This window comes from Hypomesus nipponensis, chromosome 14, assembly GCF_054491055.1.
Source record: "Hypomesus nipponensis isolate SF chromosome 14, ASM5449105v1, whole genome shotgun sequence".
Lineage (NCBI taxonomy): Eukaryota > Metazoa > Chordata > Actinopteri > Osmeriformes > Osmeridae > Hypomesus > Hypomesus nipponensis.
In genome coordinates, this window is record NC_140374.1 from 15442390 (window position 1) to 15470000 (window position 27611).

The 27611-nt window shown below is 52.3% G+C and overlaps 1 protein-coding gene across 1 annotated transcript in view; it reads left to right on the plus strand.

The window, feature by feature from the left end:
* The first annotated feature begins 314 nt into the window (after positions 1 to 314).
* pdhx (pyruvate dehydrogenase complex component X) overlaps positions 315 to 27611 on the plus strand; it is a 33244-nt gene continuing 5947 nt past the window's right edge. Inside the window, exons 1-8 of the mRNA XM_084672913.1 lie at positions 315 to 530; positions 3582 to 3665; positions 6848 to 6948; positions 14170 to 14360; positions 15201 to 15299; positions 21354 to 21546; positions 24290 to 24437; positions 26693 to 26751. Coding sequence (XP_084529039.1) covers positions 395 to 530; positions 3582 to 3665; positions 6848 to 6948; positions 14170 to 14360; positions 15201 to 15299; positions 21354 to 21546; positions 24290 to 24437; positions 26693 to 26751 — 1011 coding nt within the window. The 5' untranslated portion in view covers positions 315 to 394. The remainder of the gene's footprint in view (positions 531 to 3581; positions 3666 to 6847; positions 6949 to 14169; positions 14361 to 15200; positions 15300 to 21353; positions 21547 to 24289; positions 24438 to 26692; positions 26752 to 27611) is intronic.

The following is a 27611-nucleotide window of genomic DNA, read 5'->3' on the forward strand; positions in this document are numbered from 1 at the left end:
GAGTATTAGAGCGACATAGGATATTCATTTTAAGATGATAAGCTGTGTCTTCGTATAGTAAAACATGTTTAACAGATCTATCAACATTTTGCGATTATGACATCTCTCTCACTAGGTGGCGATAAAGATTGTAAAATGTTCATGATTTACAAATGAAGCACAGACGAAGGGGTCCACTAAGGACCCAATAAAGGCATCTATTTTTTGCCTGTTTGTTTAAGAAAGTCATTGACACACCCTTTGTAAACAGATACAATGATTTGTTTACTATTTTGTAGTTATTTATGTTTAAAAGTCTAAAATCACAATTAATTCAGTTTTAATTGACTGTACCATTTTCTAGTTAGGTTTCCGGCACTAGATTAGACATTACTCTATTGCGGAGGACGAAATCATGGCGGCCTCCTTACGGCTGGGTCGTCAAGGAATTATATTCGGTCTTAGATTGTCAAAGCTTAAAAAATGTTCATGGTCTTCACATTCGTGGCAAGACCATGTCAGGCATATATTTCAGTCGCCATCGTTCTTTGGTAAGTGTTGACACCGTAAATGAATGGTATTACTACCGCACAGTTAAACTGTCACTGACTGGCTAGCGAGACGCGCTCACCTCTGTTGACACCTTGAGGATGGTTGCTCAAAACGTTCTTCAAATATTGAGTTATGTTGGTTAATTTGTGATGTAAATACGTTATACCATGCAAGGAACTACCTGAAACCGACCCAGCCATGCTACATAGCAAGATATAGTTATGTCCTCCCCAAATCGTTGTAATATCGTTGTCAGCTACCGAACGATGTGTTTGTTTATTTGGCAGAAGTGATACGGTTTACTGCTATTACTGTGATACAGTAGGTTCGTTGGTTATCTGGTTCAGTTACCTTGCATTGCTTATCAATGCCAGGCTGCTGAGTTCAATGTGACTATATGACAAACGCCACTCTCATTTATTTTAGTTCACGAATGTAAGGCCTTGCATGTTAGTTGTTTTGTAGTAATTGTTTTGGTCTTTCTTGCAAAATAGATATTATATCTCATGGAAATACCCTGCTATGTTAAAAGCTTTACAAGCGCTAGCTCACAAAATAGAATATGAACTAGATTATGAGTAAGTGCTTCTGAAGTGAAGCTGTTGTCCTGCATCCACCAGGGGGCAGCATCAGACAACAGTTTCAAACAGCAAAAGCAAGTCAGAAGTCTCCTTTGATCCTTCTTATAAGTTAGCCCACTTCATTAGACTGTGGATGTGATACATTACATTCTTGTCTGCACGAGAGGCTTTAATCTTGACCCTTCTACGCTAAATCAATGATCTTATATTAAGCATCCATCCAAATATTTTTCTTAGACCTGAACTACATTCTAATGTCACTATTTCAAGTTGATCACAATGGCCGATTGCTTATGTTGTGCTTGGATGAGTTTGTTGGACCTCGATTCATTCTGACATGTCAGTTTCTGCTAGATGCATGTTTTCTCAATGAAATGAGAGAGCAGGCATGCGCCCGGCAGGCCCAGGGTGAGTGGTGAGTCAGCCACTGCGTGGCCCAGGAGACAGGGTGGGGCCCAAGGCTCCGGTCGTATGCTGCCCTCTCCAGCATGCCATGAAGACCTCCACCTCCACTCTTCAGGGCTCTGACAGTTAGGATTAAGGTCATGGAAACAGCCAGCAAAACGTGCACGGAATCTGGGGTCCAATTTTCCCTTCGGAAAATAGCACCATGTTGTTGTCAGGCCTTGAGGTTTGTGAATCACGGTACCATGGGCGTTATCAACTGACATTTAGGACATGAGATCAATTTGCAGTTCTGACCTTATGGTAGACAATGGTGTGGAACCTACAGTACAGTGGGGATCGAGACAGATATGATTTGAGACAATGCAGGGGGGGGGGATCAGGTCTTTCAGATTGGCCAGGGGCCAATGTGGTCACCGCTCCTCTGCTCTTTACCTTTCTCTCTTTGTGTTCTCTCGCTCCCTCGCACACTTATCATTCCTCGCTTTCTCGCTCTTTCACTCCCTTTCTGTCTCTTTCTCTCCTAATTCTATCTATCTATCTATCTATCTATCTATCTATCTATCTATCTATCTATCTATCTATCTATCTATCTATCTATCTATCTATCTATCTATCTATCTATCTATCTATCTATCTATCTATCTGCCTACTCTCTCTTTTGCTATCCCTTTCTCTCTCCATTGACCCCCCACATACACACTCAAATACCCACTGGGCCCCCTGCCCATTCAAATTAAGAGACCCGGGTACACAAATGGAATTTTTCAAGGGCCTGTGGCGAGGGCATCAATGTGCGACGATGCGCTCGTTTGGTCTTTGCGGCACTGACTCCCGCATGAGCAGTAACAACAGCCCATGAACATCGAGCACGACCACAAATAGCTCCCTCAGTCCTTGCTGCCCAGTGCTGTCATTTCACTAACCAGGCGTAGGCTGAGCCTGTCAGGGCACACTGGGGCCTGGAGGCCTGAACCAGAAGCTCCTCCACATGTTTTTAATTTTTTCTCTCTGAAAGCTTTTGGGGAGTTACTCCGTATCTTCTCAATTTCTGAGGGTTTCAGGGGGCAGTTATATTCTAGGTGTTGATCTGTGGGCGTCTGTCGCTTGTCAAATGGCTATACATAGAATTGGATTTCTCCACAGGTCGGTTTACTGCTGTTGTCAGCCTCTCTTGAGCCCAGACTGTAAAGTGACCAGCCCAGTGCCTCGATCCAGAACGCTGAACTCTTAGCCGCCCCCGTCTGAGGCACGGTGCCTAGGGTGCTTCCAGGGTGCTTCCAGGTTGCTTCCAGGTTGCTTCCAGGATGCTTCCAGAATGCTTCCAGGGTGTTTCCAGAATGCTTCCAGGTTGCTTCCAGAATGCTTCCAGGGTGCTTCCAGAATGCTTCCAGGTTGCTTCCAGGATGCTTCCAGAATGCTTCCAGGGTGCTTCCAGGTTGCTTCCAGGATGCTTCCAGAATGCTTCCAGGGTGCTTCCAGGGTGCTTCCAGGATGCTTCCAGGGTGCTTCCAGAATGCTTCCAGGTTGCTTCCAGGTTGCTTTCGGGGTGCTTCCATGGTGCTTCCTGAATGCTTCCAAGGTGCTTCCAGGATGCTTCCTGAATGCTTCCAGGGTGCTTCCAGGGGCATGTGTGCTGCCTGTCAGCCTGTGTGCACCAGCTCACTCATCTGTTACTGCATAGTCAAACACAACATTATCGATCCCCCTCCGAGGGGAAATTGTACAATGGGTCCGCGGCAATAGGCCGGCACCAGTACGGTGATATCCTGTCTGTTGCCTCCACTTCCTCTGGCGGCCTGGGTGGAGCCCCATGGAATGTTCAGCTAGCTGGCAAGATGTGTGCTGAAGCGTATGACCACACACACACACACACCCTCCAAGCCCTCTACACAACACAACTGTATGCACTGTCAGTATGTCTCAGCTTGGAAAGGCCGTTATAAGTTAACGTCGCTTCACGGTACTCCGTACTTCCCCGTCTCAGCTTAAACACCATCCATGTGAACTCCTGAATACGCTTGTGGGCTCTCGTCTGATGCTGTTGCCCTGTGTGTCCTCTAGGGGTCGCCCCAGTCAAAGTGCAGATGCCGGCTCTATCCCCGACCATGGAGGAGGGCAACATCGTCAAATGGCTGAAGAAAGAAGGTGAGAGGCCGCCGTCATGAGTCGACGTGTAGGACGCAACACACTCTACCATCCCATGGACCCCAGCTTAGGCTGTCCTACTGATGCTAATGCTAATAGTATCCTTATAGTAATATCCATGCAGTGTAGAATTTCCTATGGCCCTGCCGAGAGGGGAAGCATCACGACGAGGAGAATCCGTCAGCACGCATAATGCACCCTTTTTTACCCCTTCTTCTCCTGTCGTGCACCCCTTCCCCCATCCGACAGGAGGGATGGAATGCCCCGGAGTTCTTTAATTGTCAGCCGTTTGACATCACGCGAGGGTAACCCCAAATCCTGGCTCGAGCACAGCACCTGATAGCAGCCGCTCGCTAATTAGCTGAGTGAAACACGGCTGGTATTTATCAGCCCCCCACCCCCTCCCCCCTTACATCCGTTCGGCCTTTTATCAAGACAGTCCCTCTCATTGGCTGCTGCTAGGCATTTTGTTGTTGTGCGGCTCAGTCATAGGGTGGGGGGGGTGCCTATAGGGGGTCAGATGGCTGAGCGGTTAGGGAGTCGGGCAATTAATCAGAAGGTTGTTGGTTCGATTCCCGGCCATGCCAGATGACCTTGTGTCCTTGGGCATGGCACTTCACCCTACTTGCCTCGGGGGGAATGTCCCTGGTCGCTCTGGACAAGAGCGTCTGCTAAATGTAAAATGTCTATAGGGACGGCTGCGTGAACAGCCATGGCTTTAAGACGATTTCACGGCGCAGGCTGGACCCTGAGACGGAGATGTAGACCACACGACGAATAGCCTCGCACCTGGAAGACGCGGGGAAGACATGTTCTGCCTCGCGTTCTGCAGCGTGCATCCATCGCGCACCGCAACGACGTCAGTCAGGTGTTCTTGGGGGTTGAGTTGTGACGGTGTGTGGAAGTGAAACAGCGTTGTCAGTGATGTCTCCGAGTGGAGTGGCCGTGCAGCCTCTCAGACACGGCACTGAGTTTGTCCATCGCTATCCTAAAGAGGACCTCGTCCATTTCTCAGCTCTGTCACTTATACGGAAATACCCACCTCTAACCGTGCCACATGTCACCACCGCTTCAACAAATGGGCTTTTAGAAGTCATTTCCCCATTCTCATTGTTTTCTATGGTGCTTGCACTGTACACACGTGTATGGCAGTCTACAACTGGCCGTTCAGTTGTATTTATATGACTTGACTTGGCTCAGTTTTATCTCAGCGTTGAGCCTAAAGTCAATCCAGTGTAGCAGAGTGGAAACGGCTAGGGGGTCACCTGTTTAAACTTTAATATTTCACATCACAGCCAACCCCTGGGGTACTACAGCGTCAAAACCACACACACACACACACACACGCACAAATCCAATCTAGGTATCTGCACCAGGCTCTCTTGGGCACCCCAGGTCAATATTCCCTCCCTCCCCCTCTTCTCCTCCCTCCTTCTCCCTCTCCTTCTTTCCTCCCATAACAAGGTTGAGAGGAGTCCTATAGCTCTTGAGCTGAGGAGATGTTTCCCCCCGTGGCTAGGCTGTGTTTCTGCCTGTGCCCTGTGCTTGTCCAGGCCTGTGCCCTTCCTCCATGTTTTGAAGAAGATCACTGACCACTCCTCCCCCCAGCCTACCTCTCTGCTGCACATCTGGTCAGCGTAGCTCCTGACCCCGCCCTCATCGAGGCTTCTTCCTTTTCCTCTTCCTCTTCAATCCATGCTCTCCCAATCCACTTTTTTTCCTCTATTTTTTTTCTCTCAGCAGATTTAATCATATCTTTCCTCTCCTCTGCACATCTGATTAGAGTTTCAGTTCAAGAGTCTGTTGGGAAATGTGGACTGACTCTTTTTATCTCTCACGGAGAAGATTTCCTTCCACCTCCCTGCCGTGGGTGTCCGTAGTCATGGATCTGAACACCGTTCACGGTCCTCCAGTCCTCTGTCTCTCTGTCTCTCTGTCTCTCTGTCTCTCTCTCTCTCTCTCTCTCTCTCTCTCTCTCTCTCTCTCTCTCTCTCTCTCTCTCTCTCTCTCTCTCTCTCTCTCTCTCTCTCTCTCTCTCTCTCTCTCTCTCTCTCTCTCTCTCTCTCTCTCTATGTCTCTATGTCTCTATGTCTCTATGTCTCTATGTCTCTATGTCTCTATGTCTCTATGTCTCTATGTCTCTATGTCTCTATGTCTCTCAATGTCTCTCTCTCTCTCACTGTCTCTCACTGTCTCTCACTGTCTCTCTCGCTCTCACTGTCTATCTCTGTCTTTCTGTCTATTTCACTGTCTCTGTCTATCTGTGTCTATTTCACTGTCTCTGTCTCTCTCTCTGTTTCACTGTCTCTCTCTCCCAAGGTGACACGTCGCAGTGGAACGTAGGATAGTGGACAGTAATTGCAGTTCCTTTGCATTGCTAAGCAGAGGATCATGTATTCCTCTCCTTCCCCACTGCAGGACACAGGGAGCTAAGGGGGATGTGGAGGGATGAAGCCGAGCCGTCTCACATCCCAGGTTCCGCTGGCATTACTGGCTTCAGACGATATCCACGGGGTTCTTCTTCTTTTTTTTTTTTTTTTTTTTTGATCCTGATTTTCCTCCGTCTTTGTCCTGTTTCTGCCAGCCCACCTCCTGTGTGTTTTCTGGAAGGGCAGGCTGGTGTGAGAGGTGTGGATGGAAGCCGCTTTGTTTAGCTCGGCGTACTGTCTGCTCGCATCATTCGATTTCCGTCTGGCCAAACCGACGTTGGTATCGAGCGAAGTGCACCGAGCTGTAGTTTATACAGGGGCTGTAATGATCTGGAGCTGTCCATAGTTATACAGGCTTTAATGATGCAAACCGTCCATAGTTTATGGAGGGGGCTGCAACAATGTGACCAGCTCATGCAGAATTCATAGGGAGGGGACTTCACTCACGGCCTCAGGCCTAGTTACACTGTAGTATGAACAAAAATTGAAGGATTTCTCTTTCCCTCCCTCCCTCCCTCCCTCCCTCCCTCCCTCCCTCCCTCCCTCCCTCCCTCCCTCCCTCCCTCCCTCCCTCCCTCCCTCCCTCCCTCCCTCCCTCCCTCCCTCCCTCCCTCCCTCCCTCCCTCCCTCCCTCCCTCCCTCCCTCCCTCCCTCCCTCCCTCCCTCCCTCCCTCCCTCCCTCCCTCCCTCCCTCCATCCCTCCCTCCCTCCCTCCCTCCATCCCTCCCTCCCCCCCTCCCCCCCTCTCTCCAGGTGAGCCGGTGGCTGCTGGCGATGCTCTCTGTGAGATTGAGACTGACAAGGCTGTGGTTACCATGGAGTCCAGCGATGACGGTGTTTTGGCCAAGATATTGGTAATCGATCACACACATACAGTGCAGACACACACACACACATACACACACACACACATGCACAAACAGAATACCAGATGGCTGTACCAGCTGATACACGCTCGGGCGGGAAGACAAGCGAGCAAATTGATTTTCCTCTGTCAGGGAAGTGTTGCGCCTGTGTGTGTTTGTGTGTGTGTGGGAGGGGGGGGTTCTATCTCTAATTGGCTGTACTTGTCAAACCTGGTATATGACCACAGAGTGGCAGAACATTATTCACAATCTCTGTCCAGTGACAACTTGCTCTCCCGTTCTCGCTCGCTCGCACTCTCTCTCTCTCCTTCGCCTCGCTCCTCTCCTCCGCCTCGCTCCTCTCCTCCATCTGCCTGTTTGATGTGTGAATATCTGCCAGCCTGCCAGAGAAGGCCAGATCACTTGTCTTTCATCAGCCCCGCCTCACACGCCTGCACGCCAGAACAGAGGGATGAAAGGCGTCGGTCTTCTCCCGTCAGATCGACGTGCCCCTCTCAAATAAGTCAGGGTGGGAAGACCACCCATTCAACTGCCCCAATCACAGGAGGCTGCAGTCCTTCCTCTTGATCAGTGCACCTGGAACAGTTCGTTTGGACAGATTATCTGCAAGGAAATATCTTCTATTCTGGTATTTCATCATATTTGCTTGTGAGATCCACCCTGAAGAAGAGGCAGTGTCGATTGTTGTAGTCATTATGTTCCAGTGGTACCATGAATGATTTTCCCTGTGTGCAATTGGGCAGGCTGTGTGTTGCTGTGGAAGAGGTCAGATCATCCCTGTTGTCTGACAGAGTGAGCTGATAGTGCTAAGCAGGCGCGACACACACACACACACACACACACACCCTGGTCTGTGTCACACCTGGTGCCCCGGATCCTCCGCCGTGCGTCCATTCATCCGGGCAGAGAGACTTGGAGGCAAGTCCAGTAATGTGATGGTGATTGTGTGTGTGTGTGTGTGTGTGTTTGCTCATACTCAGTTGAGGGTGCACTGGAGACACAGGTTCAGGTGTTGTGTTTGTGTAGCATAAAGACCCGATACAGCTCCGCTCTACTCTACCAGATGAACATTGCACTCGACTCAAATGGCCACTTGTGTGCATAAATAGCACACAGTCACACACCCCCACACACACACATACACACACTAACATTCAAACTAAAAAGGGCTCTGCTTACAATCCAAGCAAGCTTTGTTTCACAATTAGACAGTAACCCGTATACATTTTCCCTCTGACCCTATTTCTCTGTTCTCTTTTTTTTCCCTCTAAATCTCTTTCTCTCACACACACACACACACACACACACACTCTCTCTCACCTTCATCCTCTCGTTCCCCTTTTCCCCACCCTTAACGCCCTTCCATCCCGCTGCCATGGGGATGAGGTAGTTTCCATGGCAACCACCCAGGAGTTGGGGGTAGGGGTTTAAGAGCTTGAGCTGGCAGACAGCACAGAATTAGATAAGCCCCATCACCCCCCCACCAGTACCCCCAAACAACACCCAGGATACAATATGCTGTGTGTGTGTGTGTCTGTCTGTCTGTGTGTGTGTGTGTGTGTGTACATATAAACATATGTGTGTATATGTACATGTATATTTAGGAGGGCTGTGTTTGTGCCCCTGTGTGTACTGGGTCACTGCCTAAATGAGCTGCCAGGGCTGTTGTCGTTCCTCTCGGTGAGCACCTCGTAGCCCTCTCCATTAGGGGCTGGTCCTGAAGCCCACGCTAGGGGGAGTTGGGAAGACGGCCCAGAGCAGACTGGCAGCCAACAGGGCTCAGGACTTCCTAATGAGGGTCAACCCTGACCTCCTTCACAGCTACTGAGAGGGGGGGGGGGGGGGGTTGCAAGCGATTTGCGTCGCTGCAGTGTGAGCACAGGGGTACTGGTACAGGGGGGGATGGGAACCTGTCTCGTAACCCCCCCCACCACACACACACACACCACACACACACACACACACCCAGCCCCTCCTACACCTCCACCCTACCCCCCCACCCCACCCTACCCTCCATCCTCTCACTGGGGCTGGGGGTTGGTAACCTGCTTCCTAAACGCCCAAAGGAATCCATCCCTCCACCCCTACCCTCCCTCCTGACCTGAGGGCTTCAATCAGGAAACCTGTCCCGGGTGCAGTTAATCACTCTATAAAACACACGCGTGTGCACTGGGTCGATCTGGCCAACATAGATCCCCCCCCCCCCTCCTCCCAGGTCGGTGGCTGTGCAGATGACCTACTGAAAGCGAGAAGGGAGCGGTGAAGAGGGCTGATGGATACGCACGTTTGGCAGCCGGAGGACGGGCCTTTCTCAAAGTGCAGTGAAAGATGGGTGTGACGACGTCTGGGATGAATTGACGAAGGCTTGTATAAAGATGTCTAACATGTGCTTGCCGTCCAAACCCGTTGCCCATCCATCACCATCTCATCGCCCCACACGTTCTCACACACCCTGGCTGGTTCTCACCGGCTTCCTGCCCCACTGTTTTCCCTTCGGAGGAAGTGCGGAATGAATATGGATGCTGTTGAAAAGTGCATCAGCCATCGATAATTAAACACCGGTGTGAAACCCTAATCATTTTTGTTTTTGGAATGAATGGCGGACTTAAACACCTAACTCTCCCTGGGACAGTAGAAATGTGTGTGTGCCTGGTCCCTGTCGTTGGGTCTGTCATGAACAGTAACAGGGGGAGGCTGTGACAGTGGCCACAGGAGAGCCGGATCTTCGCATGTGTTCCTCGCTCTGATCAATCCACACCAGTCTTCTTGTCTCGCTCTCGAAATCTGTCGTTTTTTTGATGTATTTATTCATGAACCTTTTTCTCCCGTCTCTCTCTGTCGTTGTTCCCTCACTAGCTCTTCTTCTGCACCTATTTTTTTCTCTCTCTCTCCTCTCTCTCTCTCTCCCGCCCGCCGCGTCTATGTTCAATATCCCCTAGCCTCTCTTTTCCTCTGTTCCGCTTCCTGTTCCCCAGCCTCTCTGTTTTAGACACATGCAACCAAGGGGAACTAGGGGCCAGTATTAAGGCCACACAAAACTATTACTGAACAGTGCACACCACCAATGGTATCGTTTTTCCCGCCCCGCCTGTAATGAAAATCGAAGATGGTAAAGTTTTATTATAGTTGCTGTTTTACAAGTTTGAACCGTGTCTTCGCTTGTCTGCTCTGTCAGCCAGGTACACACACACACACACACACACCGGCTAGCTGTCTCCAGCTATATGTGTGTCCCAGAGATTGTAGAGGAACAGTATGTGCACTGCCCCTCAAACACCAACATCCAGGTCTCCCACTGTGTGCGTGTGGGTTTTGTGCGTATCCACAGTAAACCCATATGGTTGTGTACCATCTGGGGTTTTGTTGCAGAGATGTGTTGAGGGCTATTAATACCTCTGCTCAGAGGACTTTGTGCCAAATATGTAATTGCCTTCATGCTGATGTCCTCCTGTGATGGCTGTTTAAGCTGGAATACCAAGGTTAAACAGCTGGTTTTTAAAATATGTTTAGTGGTTGAATATGTGTGGTTGAATCTTTGACGTTAGCCGACCGCATTGAACTGTAGAGTTTGTATGTCCAAGCACAGGTAGATTGTTTTGTAGCATAGCTTTCTTAGTGTTGCGATTACAGATTGAGACCTATTTAAGGGGTTAACTGATGGAGGCAATATCATAAAATGTTGTTTTGTTGCGTTGAATGCCACTCCATCGGTTCACCCCCCCCCCCCCCCCCCACGACTTTCTAGAATCATTTGTCTCATTGAGGAAGCAGACCAAATCAAAGGCTGTGACTGATGGCAAGAACTCTCACTCTGGCTCTCATTAGACTTGTCTGCCTGGCAACACGTAAAACCCCAGATTCCCACACAAATATTGCCCCTCCTCCTTCTCTCCCCTCCTCCTCCCCCTCTTTCAGCGATCGATACTGTATATTTTCCACAGCCTCCAAACAAAGCGAGCCTTCACTCGGCCTGTCGTGGCGAATTGAGCGTTTCGGTGGTCTCTTGTGTGCGTATCCTGGTCGATTGAGGGTGTTCTGCCTGGGGTGGGTTCTGAAGAGCTGTGTGTACCTGCATTCACACAGTCCGGACCCGCCTCATTACCACCTGGTGCTTCTGGAACCTTCTTCCACCGGCTGACCGGCCCTGGAATCCCAGAGTGGGCCCTTTATAATGCGTGGAACCGTTCTCAGTCTCTGCCTGCAGTCTCCTGAGCCTCTCTCTATCACTTTCATCCAGCAAGGACTGGACTACTATTGTAATCCCTGTTCAATCGAGAGGGGGAAAAAAGACGAGATAGATGGAGCCAGACGATGGCAGTGTTGAGCCCCGTACGTTCACGCGTGTGCTATTGTTGTTGTTGTTGTTGTTGTTGTGTACCGTGTGTCTGATGGAGAAGTCCATGCATCAGGAAGAAGAACATCTGGGGGAGGGGGGGGGGGGCGCGATGGAGCGGCATTTGACCCAGAGCTGCAGTTTTCTTGCGAGAGCCTTATTAAAGCAGCAGCACCTATTCACATCCCGGGCCTTTTAATTGGTGTTTACGAAGATTCTGTTCGTGGGCTAGGAATGCCCCTCTGCTTGGTCGCCCCTCTCTCTCCCCCGACACCCCACAGAGATGGATTGTGAAGCAATGTTGTTCTCTTCCAAATGAATGGGAAATCATTAACGCTCAGCTGTCTGTGTCTGTGCCCGGCCCCATCACCAAGTAGGACCGCATTTGCATATTTCGGTTGTATCGGAGGCGGATCATGGTTTTTTTTTTTTTTTTGTACAACGCCGTCTGTAGGTTTGCTGAATCTGGGATTGTTCGGGGAGAAGTGAGTGTCGTGAAGCAATCGAGATTTGAGTCAAGTTACGACAGCTCGAGACTTGTCATCATTCCTATCCCGAGATGGAAATAAACAGCAATCCATCCCCAGATGTTCCGATGCCGTGCTTTCACTAAGCCACTTCACCGCCCACTCCGAGGATCATAGGACACACACGGACGGAGAGCCGGCTAAGCGATTGACTTCATGGTGTCAGTGTGACATGGCGATGCTCCTAACTTGAGGGGATATGTAGGGCACTTCTACACCTGGAAATATAAACAGTATGCGTGGTCAAACAATCTACCCATTGAGCATACGGACTCATGCATAACCCAGTCGCTGATCGTTCAGCCCAACATATCCCTGAGCTTCCAATATATCGAAGGGACACAGGCTACTGAACCGGTGGGAATCGGTGTTACCATATCATAGTTCACAGCATATTGTTGGCGTGTGATATTATCAAGGGGTCACCTGTATGATTGAGTCAAACCAAATCTGACCCGTCCCTTGACCTGATGTAAACCTGCCAGGGTAACCATGGTCACCGGGGTTTAAGGGTCACGGCCGAGCCCACCTCCCACTATCCTCCTCATGACGCTCCCCGCCTGCCCCCCCCCCCCCATCAATCTGCAGTAGATGGAGTCGCAACTGAGATCCATCACTGGGCCTCCCTCCCTTCCTCCCCCTCTACGGCTCTATTCTCTGAGAAGGCACACGCCACGCCTCCTCTTCGCTGTGTGTGTGTGTGTCACAGTAGGTGGCAACATACTCCCACCTTCAGGGCTCGCTCTATCTGGCCGAGGGAGGAGGGGAATGGGGGAGGGGGAGCTTCCATGGAAATTTCCAGAAGTCCTGATTTGTTGTCATGCGCTGCTGATGTCATCTCTCGCCTCCCACCGGGCTGAGGGAGATAGAGGCGACACACACACACAGTACGTCACACACACACACACACACACACACAGTATGTCACGCACACACACAGTACGTCACACACACACACAGTACGTCTCACACACACACACAGTACGTCACACACACACACACAGTATGTCACACACACACACAGTACGTCACACACACACACAGTACGTCACACACACACAGTACGTCTCACACACACACACACACAGTACGTAACACACACACAGTACGTCACACACACACCTGCAGCCCCCAGCAGGAGGAAGAAAAGCGCACGTAATTCACATGCCAGCCAGGGCAAGCCTTCAGAGGTTGAGCCATGTTTCAGTGTTGTGTGCGTGCCCCCCCCCCTCCCCCCACACTTCCAAAAACAGATTTCTTTAACCTAGTGTCTATTGAGCTGCCACACTTCATGAATCTCCCCTCTCCTCTTTATGGGCTAGATGGAGGGCCCTGATGTTGGGGCTGGGGGAGGGCCAGAGGGCTTGCTGTGAGCACAGGTGTTCATCTCGTTGACCACTGTTCTTTCTGGTTAGCTGGAGCCCATGGGTTCATTGGAGTGGCGTGCCTGTTGAGTGGGCACAGGTGGAGGTGTGTTTGTGTGTGTGTGTGGGGGTGGGGGTGGGGGGGGAGGGGGACGTGTGCTTTTTTTTACTGTACATAAACAAAGGTACAACCCGTTTTATAGGACGACGCTATTTGAGTATGTCGCGTCGCCGCGATCCACTGTGTTCAAAACGGACTGCTTCCTCCTTGGCAGGGGTTTGTTGTTTCTTTCCCTCAGCCTGCCATCTCCCCCTGCAGAGTTGTGCCCTTAACAGCAACGACGGCTCAATAAGCGGTAGCTTTTTGGAAACATTGCAAAGTGCCGAAGCCCAGCCTTATCTTTTTGTGCCTGGCCTTTCATGTAGAACAAATCAATATTGACCCCGGGAAAACACCTGGGGAGGGGGAGGGGGAGGGAACACTGTCTGTACTTGTCAAGAGAACGAGGAAGAGAATGGGTGGGAGCGGTAAAGTCCGCTTCCTCCTCATCCTTTAGAGGCGGTTGGCCTCCAGTTCCCAGCACCCCTCTCTCTCCCCCGGCACCGCTTCATAGTTTAATAGAGGATGAGTCTGTGTAAACGTACCCGCTGTAGGTGTGGCTGCACGTCTCTGACTCTACACGAGCACCGTGGTCAGACTGGACGGTGGCAGAAGGGGCATCTCATCTGATATGATAATTCAGGACAAATAGTCAAGGTGTCAGGTGGCTGAGCGGTTAGGGAATCGGGCTAGTAATCAAGGCAAGACACTTCACCCTACTTGCCTCGGTGGGAAGGTCCCTTTACTTACTGTGAGTCACTCCGGATAAGAGCGCCTGCTCGATGACTAAATGTAAACTCTTCTTGATATGTTTAAACTCACAAGAGAGAACTGTACCAACTGGGATGACTGTGTTCTCTCGTATGTGTGTGTGTGTGTGTGCAGATGGAGGAGGGTAGCCGCAGCGTGCCCCTGGGCACTCTCATAGCCCTGATGGTGGAGGAGGGGGAGGACTGGAAGCAGGTGGACATCCCCCCCCCGCAGGCAGGCGCCCCCGCGCCCCCCCCCGCCCCCGTGGAGGCGGCCCCCGCCGCTCCGCCCCCCCCTCCCCCTGCCAGAGCAGCCGCCGCAGGACCGTGAGTACCGCCGCCTTTCCCCGCCTCCTTGCGCCCCTCCGGCCTCTCCTCCTTCCTTCTGTCCTGTTCCATGACGCTCAACGGCCGGAGCTTTTGGTACGCGGTTTGGAACGGCGACGCACCTCCACAGTTCCCTGCCCTCATATATACGGTTCCACCTGCGCAGTCAGCATATTCCACACATCGGCACAACATCCGCCCCATGACTATTTACATCATCAACAGTCCTCCGGAGCAGAGGGGCATGTGCTAAACACGTGAGGAGTAGGCCCTATTTGATTTGTAAATACGTTTTTTTTTTTCTTCTTTTTTTGGGGGGAGGGGGGGGGGTTGTTGCTGAGAGTCCCATCCATGTTTCAGTCCTGACCTCCGGACAGGGCCTGGAGAGTTGTCAGGGGTGGGAGGTCGTGAGCGCTCATGCTCATGCTGGGGGGCTATTAAACCCGACAGGGAATTGACACTTAAAAGGCACTCTCCTCCTTTAAGTGTCTGTTCATTTGACCAGCAGCACTCATTATCTTGTCGTTCCAAATTGGAGTGGGGGGGAAAGGCATCGTGGGTTCGTAGGGAAGGGGACAGACATGGGGGGGGGGGGGGGGGGGTTGATGCCTGTGGACTGTTAAGACTTGTCTTTTAGATCGCCGACCAGCTTGCCGTGTGGATTGCATTTGGGCTGTCCTGCTGCTTGCTAGTCATCTTTATCTAAACTTAGGTCTGACGTGAATGCTAGACCGGGCCTGCATGACAGGGTTGGGCTTTTGTTTGAATTTGCATTGAGGTACAAGAGACTTTCTTGGTTGATGGTTCTGTATAACTCCCTCCCTCTCTCCCTCTGTGCAGGTTACGTTTGAGTCCAGCTGCAAGGCACATCCTGGACACGCATGGCCTGGACCCCATGCTAGCCACACGCACCGGGCCCAGGGGCCTCGTCACCAAGGAGTGAGTAGGGAGCGGGCAAGGATGGAGGAGGGGAGGGAAGAAGGCAAGAGGCCTCTGAAATGGCAGTTTTGGGGGAGCAGGCAGAGGTAAAGGGGTGGGAGGGGGGCGGGGACTGACATGAATGAAAGAGGAAGAGAGAGTCAGTTAGTGAGGCAATGGCGGGGGTGGGTGAGAGACAGGCAGAGAGAGAGAGAGAGAGAGAGACCAAGGAATGACGGAGAGATACCAGGTGATTTAACCCTGTTATGTAGGTGTTGTCACACCAGAGAAAAATATACTGTTACGCAATGCAACCTCGCGCGCGCACACACACACACACACACACACACACACACACACACACACACACCCACTCACAGTAGACTCTAATGGCCTGCCGCTGTCACCCGGGGCCTGACGGACCACTCTCGTTATCCACCTCACACCCTGCTGGGGAATCTCATTAAGCCACAGCTGTCGCCATGGAAACCCAGTCTCCAGGACAGCTGGTCATGGAAACTGAGCTGTGTGTGGTTTGTGTGCGTGTGGCTGTGTGTTTGTGTGGGGGTAGTTCAGTGAAGATAACACTGAAAAAGTGTGCTTATTTGATTATGATTGTTCTGTGTAATCCAGCAGGGTTTCATTAATTGGTGGTACAGTACCTAAAATTGGTTTTAGCCCCAGATTTATGCTTACTGTCAGAATACATATGTTTTTAGTGATCCACCCAGAACTCTACTGTATCAGCACAGCTTGACTAAGGATAATGAGTTGCCAGCTGGGGATCTAAGAGAACTAGCATCTTGCTATACATTCTCTGAAAGTTAGCATTCCTGCTCACCATAGAGGCAATACATCTCCTCACCATAGCCACCAACCCTTGTTAAAACCATATGTTCTATGGAAGTTAGCATTCCTCCTCACCATCGAAGCCATACATTCTCTGAAGGTTAGCCTTCCTCCTCACCACATAGGCCCCCGGCCTGCCATACGTCGTCCTCCCCTACAGAGGCCCAAGGCCTGCCATACGTCGTCCTCCCCTACAGAGGCCCAAGGCCTGCCATACGTCGTCCTCCCCTACAGAGGCCCAAGGCCTGCCATACGTCGTCCTCCCCTACAGAGGCCCAAGGCCTGCCATACGTCGTCCTCCCCTACAGAGGCCCCGGGCCTGCCTGTTCTCCCTGCCTTTGTCCTGCGGTGAATCAGATAAGGCTGCGAGCCTGGAAGTGCCGCCCCTCCCAGTCTGCCCGGCCTGCCCCTGAGTGGCATCAGGCGAGGGCACGAACAACACAGGCTCCTGGTGCCACCCGGGCATGAGATCATGGCGGGGTTACAGAAGAAAAGAGATGGCAAAACAACCCAGACGCACACACACACACACACACACACGGGACAGAGTGAAAGAGTGAAACAAAGTCAGGAACAGCCGATCAGTCCGAGTCATGAGAGAGCACACAGGTCGGAGAAGGGAAAGGGATGGACCAGGCCTGAAGGGCTCGTGTGTGCAGATGGTTTTGGGGTTGGAGGCACCGCCCAGGCCTCTGCCACTGCCACACCTAGCTCGGTGAACAGCGCTGGTATCTGTGAGTGGGTAGACAGCAGCCAAGCCACAGGCCCTTCCTGTAGAATAGGCCTGGGGCTGCACACTGTGGCTGGAAGTGTTCTTACAGGTTCATTAGCTACTAGTTATGGGAACAGATAAGTCCGGAAAAAAAACCACACAAAAAAACTAAGGGGCCATAAAACCACATTCTTAGTCATGTTTTCAAATGTTATAGTCGTTACAGTGAATGTATTTGTGGTTTAAGTAGTAGAGATAGATCCGGGATTTCATTAAAACAACCCAGGAAAGCTGCCATCAGAGTAAATATGCCTATTTAGGTCTGATTCACGGAGCCTGCCTCCCCATCCTGGGTTTGGTTTGAACTTTACTGTTGTTTGCTCCGTAATTCAAATAAACCTGCTGGGAATTATGACACTGGGCGACGCGGCCCAAGGATGGGTTGCTAGGCGACCATCCCTGTTGTCTCAGCCACCTGATTTTATAGTGAACAGGTGTTCTGCAGTAAGTGTGGCGACGGATATGGTATCCGGTGGCTTGGCCTCGCATCCTCCACATCTGTCTGTGGACGTGCTGAGGTGCGGGTGCCAGTGGTTCAGAGGAAGCTCGATGCGGTGAACGTGGGCTTGTCCATGCAGTGTCTTGTCCTAGAAGAACTCGGGTAACCCAGTCAGAACAATGACAGCTGTGTGACTGGTCTCCTTCTCAGTGCAGCGCACACGGGAAACTCTAGACCCGCAATAAGACAAGTGCCATTCCACCAACACGGTTCCCTCAGCCACATCGAGGATCCGTTCAATATTTCCCTTGTTCAATCGGGTCTGTAAATGAAGGTGGAGCCAACGAGTCATTTGGTGGTTTATTCCGTTTGAAAGTGATTGTCATCAAGTTGGATCAGGATCAGATCATGGACTTGATGTTCAGTCCAACCTGTGCTGCCTGCCACCCCAGAGGCTAGTGTGCGGGGGTGTTTAAGACCGCAACGCCATCTTTAAAAGTTTGCAAAAGTCGATTGCGTCCATGCATGGTCCTATACACTGGGAGTTGTGGTGTTGAGGAGGGATACAATAATGTTACAATACATTAGCGTGAGCCAAACCTGCCTCTGAGGGACCATGGGTCCAAGCTAGGCAGACTGGGGGTATCCAATAGGGTCGTTCCACTCAGGTCCATCCCCTCTGGTAAGCTTCAGAAACAGCTTGTGTGGTCGTTCTCTCCCCGGGGTCGCCCGGCTGTGTCCCTCCTGGCCGGAGGGGAGGAGGCTCGCGGTGGCCCGAACGGTGTTGATGTGGAAACGTTTGGTTTTCGAAATCCAAACATTTCTCGAAGGAAGCGTGTGGTAGCCGTGCTCGATTGAGTTATTGGAAGGCGCCGTGTGTTTGCTTAAGACCTCATGTCCTCATCCCTGTCTCCGGACGTGGAAATGGAGCCGTCCAACACTGGGACGGCTCCATTGGCATTGGTCCTACGTGTGGAGAAGTGAGCCAGCCGTGTGTGTGTGTGTGTGTGTGTGTGTGTGTGTGTGGCGTTAAAGCTCTTTAGTATTCTGGTCACCTCCTGTCCTCCTTTCATGGGCTTGTCAGGGAGAGTATAAATGGCCAGTGTGAAAAGCAGATGTCCCTTGTACGGATGGACCGGCCAGCGAGCCTCATACTCGCCCACACACACTCACACTAACACTGGCACACTCGTACACACACACACACACACACACGTTGTGTCGTTACCAGAGAACGACCACTCTGGGCTCCTGGCAAAGTGAGTCAACGGATGTCCTTTAGCTTACAGCAGCAACTTCATGTTGAAGAAAGGATACGCCATGAAAGGATACATATCCATCGTATTTCTCACCATTACCGCACGGGTGTTTTGAATCTGTGTTCAGAGCTGTTTGTAAAGCAGCCCCTTGGGACGGTCAGTGCCATTAGCTATTAATACTGTGTCCCTCTCCCGACCTCTCTCCATCCTCGTCCCAATGTGACCCGAGGTGTCCTGGGGGACGTGTTCCGTCCTGAAGGTGAACTTTAGTAGAGGAGCCAGCCCCTTTTTACTTTATGCCTGTCTGCACTTGGCACCATCCCTATAATTATTAGATTGCACTAGTTTCTGTGTGTGTCTACGTGTAGGTAGGGGATTTCCGACATGTCCACACGTATTTAATGGCTGAGAACAATGGGGTTGGGAGAGAGTGAGAGGGAAGTTTCTTCAGACTGAGAGTGACGCCACAGAGAGAAGAGAGAGAGAGGGAGAGGGAAATCATGTAGAAATGACGTGCCAGGTGAAATCAGAATACAAGGAAATAATTTACCAGTGAAATTATCATACCAAGGAAACGATGCATCTAATACCTGACCAACCAGCCCCACCACCACCGCTCCCCCTGAAAGGGTTAGACAGACCGAGACCAACCTTTTCTGTTCATCTATTCCTTTCCCTCCCTCTTATTTGCATTACCCAGATGACACCCTTCTTCTGCGGTGTCTCGGTCAATGGGATTGTGTCTTCTTCTCTGGTTTCACACCCGGACATGGCGTAAACAATGGGCTGCTGGCACTCGTAGAGCTAACGAGCCCTGGGCAGCATGTTCAGAGGGGAGCAGTCCTGAACTTCAACACGAGATGGTGCAGACACGTGCCCCGCTTTTCCTAACTTCCAATACGGTCACATGCCACCTCTAATTCAGGGGTCAGATGGCTGAGCGGTTAGGGAATCAGGCTATTAATCAGTTGCCGGTTCGATTCCTGGATGTGCAAAGTGACGTTGTGTCCTTGCAAGGACGTGGGCACTTCACCCTACTTGCCTCGGGGGAAATGCCCCTGTACTTCCTGTAAGTCGCTCTGGATAAGAGCGTCTGCTAAATGACTAAGTGTAAAATGTGAACAATTGAGCCTGGTATGATGTTGTGGCATGATGCTTCAACTTTAGGCAGAGAAGGGTGGAGCAGCAACATATCTCAAGGCAGGCATGCCATGGCTGCTTGGGCTGAGTGAGTCACAGACTTTGAAGATGCCATGTCAGTGCCCGACCAAATAGAACTGATAGACAGTTGTAAATAAACGGCAAAAGCGAAAGATGGTTAAAGGTGTGGTTTCGTTTGTGCTCTGCCGTGCGAGCTTGATCGGTGGATGATGATCTGATAAGAGATCAGATGTTGACGCCGTTATTAATTAATTTCTCTCGATCTCGCTCTCTCTCTCTCTGCGTCTCCTGACTTGTTGTGGCCCAGCCCAGCGTTCACGCTCTATTTCCCAGATGTGGGCGCGAACGTGGGATGAATTATGTGACACCTGATACTGGCCCCCGGCGGGGGGGGGGGGGGGGGGTCTGATCAGGGGGGTCTTGTCCCACTGGTGCTACGCTGCCCACCTTGGAGACAACGACCTCGAGTTACCTCGGCCTCTGTCTTTCAGTCTATCCCTCTCTCTATACGCGCGTGTGTGTGTGTCATTCCTCATTCACAATCAGCTCACAGAGCAGCCTGCTTCCAGCCCCGGGCCCACCCAGGTGCCTCCCTGTCACCCCAGGCAGACACTCCTCCTCTCCAGACTAAATATCTCGACTCTCTCCGGCCAGCAGATGCTCTGTGATCGAGAGTTTCCATCGCCAAAGCTTTCCCGTATTCTCTAGACACGGTGACAGTGGCCTATTTGCTTGTGTAAATGTTTACGAGAGCGAGCATTAGATGAGCTCCCAACTTGTGTTTTGGTACTCTTCGCTGTCTTGTTTCTCCTCCACTTGTTTACATTCTCCAAGACCCAGGGCCTGGGTTGTGGACTGTTTATTTTCGCGTATGTTGGTCTGAGGGGCTTGTCACCTGCATTAGGGCTCGAGGTATATATTTGGGGGGTTATTTTTCCTTCCGCCACCCCCCCCCCCCCCCCCCCCAAGCAAGGCACCTATCAATGGGCCCAGTCACAGTCCGGAGCCCACAGCTTCATGTGTACTCCGGAAGCGTGCTGCATGTGTGCTTACCTCAGGCTCACCATGGGCCCGGCTGAAAGGACGTCTCCACACTGGCCTTTCTGTACCTGCTGTCATGCACTGAGAGAGAGAGGGAGAGCGAGGGGGAGGGGGAGGGGGAGGGGGAGAGGTGGAGAAAGAGTGAGTGGGAGAGTTGAAGAAAGGGAAGGAGGGAGAGGGGTCATTTTCATTGTGAGGAAGTGGATATGTACTTGCTGAGACTCTTTGTCAAGTACAGGAATCAGAGGAGTGGCCCAGTATTAAGTATGTTGAAAGACTTCAGAGGCACAATCCCCTCCCTCCTTGAGTCATAGTGCACATTAGTCTGGTCTTGTCAGGGATCTCGACTGTAGTGTGCTGAGATTGAATGAAGCCGGATGTTCACATGTCAAGGTGGGGTCATGGTTGACGTCAGTGTACTTATATACGTAAATTAACTCTGATTGGCTAATCCAATCCTGTGTTCTCCAACAATGTTCTCCCATTAAATCTAACGGTTTGTCTGTTCTTTCCCTTTACCTGCCCTCGTCTCCTTCTGCTATTGTATTTTACAGAGATGCCCTGAATCTTCTGAAGAAGTACCCTGACGCTAAAGCAGCTCCTCCCATGGCTGGCCCCGCCCCAGTGTTGACCCCAGCAGCCCCAGCAGCCCCTAGGCCTGCCGCCCCGCCCGCGCCCACCCCTCCACCCCCTGGAAGCAGGCCCATGTACCCTCCACTTTCCATACCAGGGAAGCCTGGAGCACCGGTGAGAACACGCACTACACACACTACACACACTATACACACTATACGCACTACACACACTATACACACACACCATACACACTATACACACTATATACACTATACACACACACTGCACGCACACACACTACACACAGTCTGTTTTTTCAGGAGAGAGGATGAGATGATACAAGGTTCTCCTCTGGTGCCTCAGCGACACCCAGTCCATCATTCTGGAAGAGAGGGTGTCAGGGTCCGGGTTAGGGAGGAGCGGCTTTGATTCCTCAAGCCTCACAGGGGCTGGAAGGAGGTGGACTGGAAGGAGGTGGGCTGGAAGGAGGTGGAATCGAAGGAGACGGACGGACGCGAGGACCTCTTCAAGGTTGTGACTCAGCGTGCCCGTAACGTGGCTCGCGTCCCCACAACTATCTCTGGGTGTCTGAGTGTTGCACTCTGATGTTCACTCATGAACCATCAGGACAGTTAGGACTGGAATCTACACCTCCCAAAGCGTTTTCACGCTGTCGTCCTGTCATTCCATCCTTTTTAAGACGTATCGTGAATCGTTTGGTGTTCTCAAAAGCGATGAGTTATTTGGCTGTCCCTGTTTATGTTGTGATTTGGGGATTTGGACCTGATCCGTATCACTGTTTGCACAATGGCTTGTCTCCATGCCCCTATGCTCACACGTGAAAAGAACATAAGGGGCCCATCACACCCTCCCAGGCATGCAGCCTGGAGATACTGGAGATGGGCACTGTCGGCTGGGAAGAGGGGAGGTGTAGACAGATAGAGGAGCAGCCACGCGGGACAGATGGTAGAGATGGGGAAACGGATGGAGAGAGGGGGCGAGCGATTTGGGGTGACGACGGGGCTGGAGAGTGGGGGAGTAAGATGGCGAGGGAGGGAGAGAAAAAGAGGGGGGGAGAAAGAGAGGGGATAGTGAGAGTGAATGAGTGTGAGTGAGAGTGTGAGAGTGTGAGAGTGAGTGAGGTAAGAAGAGAGTGAGAGACAGGGAGGGAGGGAGACAGGGAGGGAGGGAGACAGGGAGGGAGGGAGGGAGGGAGGGAGGGAGGGAGGGAGGGAGGGAGGGAGGGAGGGAGGGAGGGAGGGAGGGAGGGAGGGAGGGAGGGAGGGAGGGAGGGAGGGAGGGAGGGAGGGAGGGAGGGAGGGAGGGAGGGAGGGAGATGGGGGAGAGAGAGAGAGAGAGAGAGAGAGAGAGAGATGGGGGAGAGAGAGAGAGAGAGAGAGAGAGAGAGAGAGAGAGATGGGGGAGAGAGAGAGAGAGAGAGAGATGGGGAGAGAGAGAGAGAGAGAGAGAGAGAGAGAGAGAGAGAGAGAGAGAGAGAGAGAGAGAGAGAGAGACGGGGGTGGGTAGAAAGAGAGCGAGTGAGACAGAGACTGAGGCAGGCGTACGTGTGGAGGAGCGGGTGAAGACCCATGACGACCGCTGATGCCTCGATAGGACTCCAGGTTCCCTCTGCTCCGTTCGGTCACCCTCCACAGAGAACCGGCTGCCTCAACATGCCTGTTACACAGGGGTGGGAGCCAGACAGATAGGCCTGGAGGATAGCATGAGACTGGATGTCCTCAGCGAGGTAGTATACCCAAGGTCACACCTATATTCAGTCAGACTCGCATACGAGCATGCAGGCAGCCAGACGAGACACTTTCTTTGGTGGTAACAGTGAGCTGAGCAAGTAGAGACATCAAATCATTGTGTGGATGAGGACAGCAATACATGTCTATGGAATAGAAGTAAACAGAACGGAATAGAATGTTTTATTTACATTCCGGGGGGGGGGGGGGAATTGTTTTTTGGTTCCGCGCAACCGTACGGAGCCAAACAATTCTTGTATTTGTCTTGGGGTATTTTCAGATTGTATGTGCCCGGTGATCGCGAGCCTGCTAGCTGGTGTGTGTGCGCTTCAGAAGGGCCTCGTCTCACCCGGGTGAGCTCCGGCCAAGATCTGTCCACCATCCCTCACAAAGACTGCAGCCCTCGCACGGCACGCTCAGCCTCTGTCTGGCTCGCGCTGACGAACCCCACTGCACCCGATATTTTCAGATATTTTGTGACCTTTTTTGGCGCCTGAGCCGAAATCTTCACGGAGCAGATGAAACGAGTGTTTACTTTTGGTTTGAAATGGAAAGCCTGGATAAACAGTTGTAATGTAGGTCGGTGTGAAAGGATTCCCCGCGTCCTATTCACTCGCTTCTGATGCACTTTTTGAGCGTTCCGCGGCACAAGTCACACATAAAGGACAAGGCTCATTGACTGACTACTTGAATGATTCGTTTCAGTAAATTACCCAATATTCAGCTGATAAATAGATTTTAGACCGTACAAAATTAGTTCCTAGCAATCAGTTTTGTATAATGAGCTAGTCAATAGTAATCCTTGTGAACACCTTGGTAAGTCTAGCATCCCAGCTCCAGGTGAAAGCATATGCCCCGGTAATGTAGTTATTGATGGGAACTGACTCATTAAGATGTCGAGTGACATAAATCCGGCCTGTGACACTCTGACCTCCGTTTTAACTTTCCCCTCCCGTCTCATTCCTCATTCCCTCCCCTCACACCTTCTCCCCTCCTTTCCTCACCCCTCTCCCGTCTCCTCCTCTCACGCTCCTCCCCTCTCTCCTCACGCTCTCCACCCCTCCTTCCCTCCCACCTCCCCTCTCCCCCTCCCCTCTCCACTTAAATCATATCTTCTCCCCTCACGCCCTCTTCTCACTCTCCCCGCCCCGCCCCCCCATCTCCAGGGCACCTTCTCGGAGATCCCGGCCTCCAACATCCGCCGCGTCATCGCCCAGCGACTGACCCAGTCCAAGACCACCATCCCCCACGCCTACGCCTCCGTCGACTGTGACCTGGGCGCCGTCATGCTGCTCCGCAAGCAGCTGGCCAAAGGTGTGTAGCAGCCCGACGCTATGGCAACACAGTCCAACGCTACGGCAACACAGCCCAGGCCAGCGCCGCGAGGGGCTTCGTGATGAAGTGCCGCTCACTTTGAAACCCAGCCAGTTGTGGGACAGCGGTGATACGCTCTGCTCAAGGACACCGTGCACTCGGATAGCTGGGCTCGGAGCGCGGGCAGTGTTGCCAGTCGGCCAGGATTAAAGGCTTCTCATGATGTTCCTGGGTGTTCTAAGTGATTTAGCATACATGCCTACTCTGACGCACGCACACACCATTCCTTGAGTCCGTCAGCATAGGCAAAGACGCAGCACCCCTAGTCAACGCGTCAGTCGCTCGGCGTCACAGAAGACGCGTGCTAGGGGGCCGTGTGTGGTGGAAACACGGCCCTCACCCACTGCCCTGCCCTGCCCTGCCCATCCAGGGAGGAGGGTGCTGGGAGGGGACCGACGGGGGGTACCTTCCAGGGCAATGCCTGTGTGGTTGTCCCTCTTGCGGAACGCTCCACGACCCAGAGGAGAGGAACAACACACAGGCGCCTCTCCCGGCGTAACCGCTCGTGTGACGCTGCGCGTGTCACAGCGTGACGTGCACCTTCTGTCAGACGGCTCCACTCCAGTCGGCGCAGGGCAGAGGGTGGTACACGGGGGCCGAGGCCTTGTGACCGAGACAGAGACGGCGAGAACAACTGACTGAAAGAGAGGTGACGGGGGGAGGGGGAGGGGGAGGGGACAGGTGTACTGCAGGCAGAGAAAGGGAGGGGCGTTTTCCACTTGTGATGTGAACAGACATGACTGGCGTTAACCCCAGTCCGCTTTAGGAGTTTCCGGTGTCTGCTCCTCTGTCTCGCCTCTCGGCCTCGCCCTTCTGACTCACCTCGGTTCTGCCTCACCTCCTCTTCGCCTCACCTGCCCTCTGCGCAGCGTCTTCTTTGCCTCACCACTCTTGTCTCTTTGTGCCTCTCGGTATGGAGTTGCGAGGTGCAGGGAGACAGGCGGGGAGAACAGCAGAGAGAGCGCCAGAGAGAGCGCCAGAGAGAGCGCCAGAGAGAGCGCCAGAGAGAGCGCCAAAGAGAGCGACAGAGAGAGCGACAGAGAGAGCGACAGAGAGAGCGACAGAGAGAGCGCCAGAGAGAGCGCCAGAGAGAGCGCCAGAGAGAGCGACAGAGAGGCAGAGACCAGTATTAGAATGGCACAGCAATAGCTCCAGGCTATGACTTAGTCATCTGGTATTTGAGCTGGACCCGGTCCACGTGAGAGAAATCTCCACGCTTTGATGAAGCCTCATCAATAGTTTCAGCCAGTCCGGTTGTTCGGTTCAGTCCCCCCGTCCCCCCCCCAGAGCAGCTCACGGGTCCCTTGTCCTGTATGTATGACGGCTAGGCAGCAGTCCACTGAGGTCACATACTTTGTGATGACTGTTTTAATTTCCTGCTCTCGGCATACTAATGGGAGCATTATCTCGATTCGTCAGCCTGTCCAAAGCTCTTCAGCCCTGTCTGGGAGGTAGAGGAAGCGGCGTGGCCAGTCCAGGGCCGTTAGCGGGGCTGCTGTGTGCGTCAGGGGGGGATTCTCTGCTCCGGTTGTTTTCGCTGGCTCTCTTTGTTCAGGAGCGCTGCGATTTCACGCTCAGCTCGTTAATCATCCCTCGAACGGGCATTCATAACCGTCTGGCGCTAATAGGGCCTTCGTGAACGGGACGGCGGTAACGCCAGGCCAGGCCCACCGCGGTCAAACATGGAGGATTGCGAGAGAGAGGGAGGGGAGGGAGAGGGGGTGTCAGGACTGAGAGGGAGAGGGGAGAGAGAGAGGGAGGGGGAGGGGGAGGGAGGGATGGATGGAGAGAGGGAGAGAGGAAGGGAGGAAGGGAGAGAGTGGTAGAAATTACCAGGCTAAACAGTGTCCGGGGACAGTCAGCAGAGGTCGAGCCGTGGCACAGCACTTAGGAGAGGAGAGCTTCTAGACTTTCCGGCTCGGCGGGTCCATGACATCGGTCCTTCTCCCATGTTTTGCTACACACCCGCAGCAGTAGGGGTTTTCCTAAAGACACAACCATCCTGCAAGCACACACTCCCAAGCCGCAACACCAACACTACACACAAGGCTGCGGGCTGCATCCCATGACCCCTCAGCCTGCCTTTAACAACAATGTGTTTGGCCCATGGTCATGGATGCTTGAGAAGGAACACTCATGGAACTGTACACAGTATGTCGCCGTGGTCGATTCATAAGTGCTCTCTTTCTCTTCAGAGGAGATCAAAGTGTCCGTCAACGACTTCATCATCAAGGCGGCCGCCGTGACCCTCAGAGTAAGTCTCCACCGCCCCGGTCTTGTTCTGGCCTTCCCCGCGCCTATTTATGTCTCATGAATGTGTTTGTCTGTTGGCTCTGTCTGACCCAGCGCATCACTCCATACAGTGCATGTATTCATCCGGGCTCCACTGCTTATCCCTTTCCTGTCTTAATGGGCCGGCGTCCATATTGTTCTGACCCGGTTGCATGAGCGAGATCAGTCACGTCTTTGCACACAACCGACCCCCCCCCTCCCCCGCCAACTCCCCTCCATGCCCCTCCCCCCCGGCCATCCCTCTGCAGTGCATTTGTGTTCATGTCTACTTATCAACTGGTGGCAGAAGGCTGGCCATCTCATGACGGTCCTAAATATAGACTGCAATTCCCAGTTAATTTCATCCTGTCTTTACGCCTCTCCGGGGGGGATTGTGGGTAAATTATCTGTGCAGCCCATCTCTCCGGACCCGCCGCCTCCCAGGACACATTCATTTAAAAACGATTTAGCGACTCGCTGGCGGGATGGAGAGACAGAAGGGGAGAGACTGAAGGAAGTAGGAGGGAACACCGGAGTGCGGTGCGGTGGAGGAGAGGGGGGGGGGGGGGGGGGGGATGATGGTCTAAGAGAGAGTGTACTGCTCTAATGAACACCATTCCACCTTTAAAAAAATCTTCATCCAACACTGGCCATAAAAGTCAGTGAAGCGAGTCCGCTCCTGTCGTGTCTGACTCGTCCTCTTGATTGCCCTGTAAACACGTTCCTGGTCACATAGAAAGTGGCGGGCTGAGTTGAATATTCACTCTTACCCCCTTCGGACGGTCACCAATTCCAAGTAGTAAAGGAGTGTCACGTTATCTCCTTTCATCTCGGGTTATATCA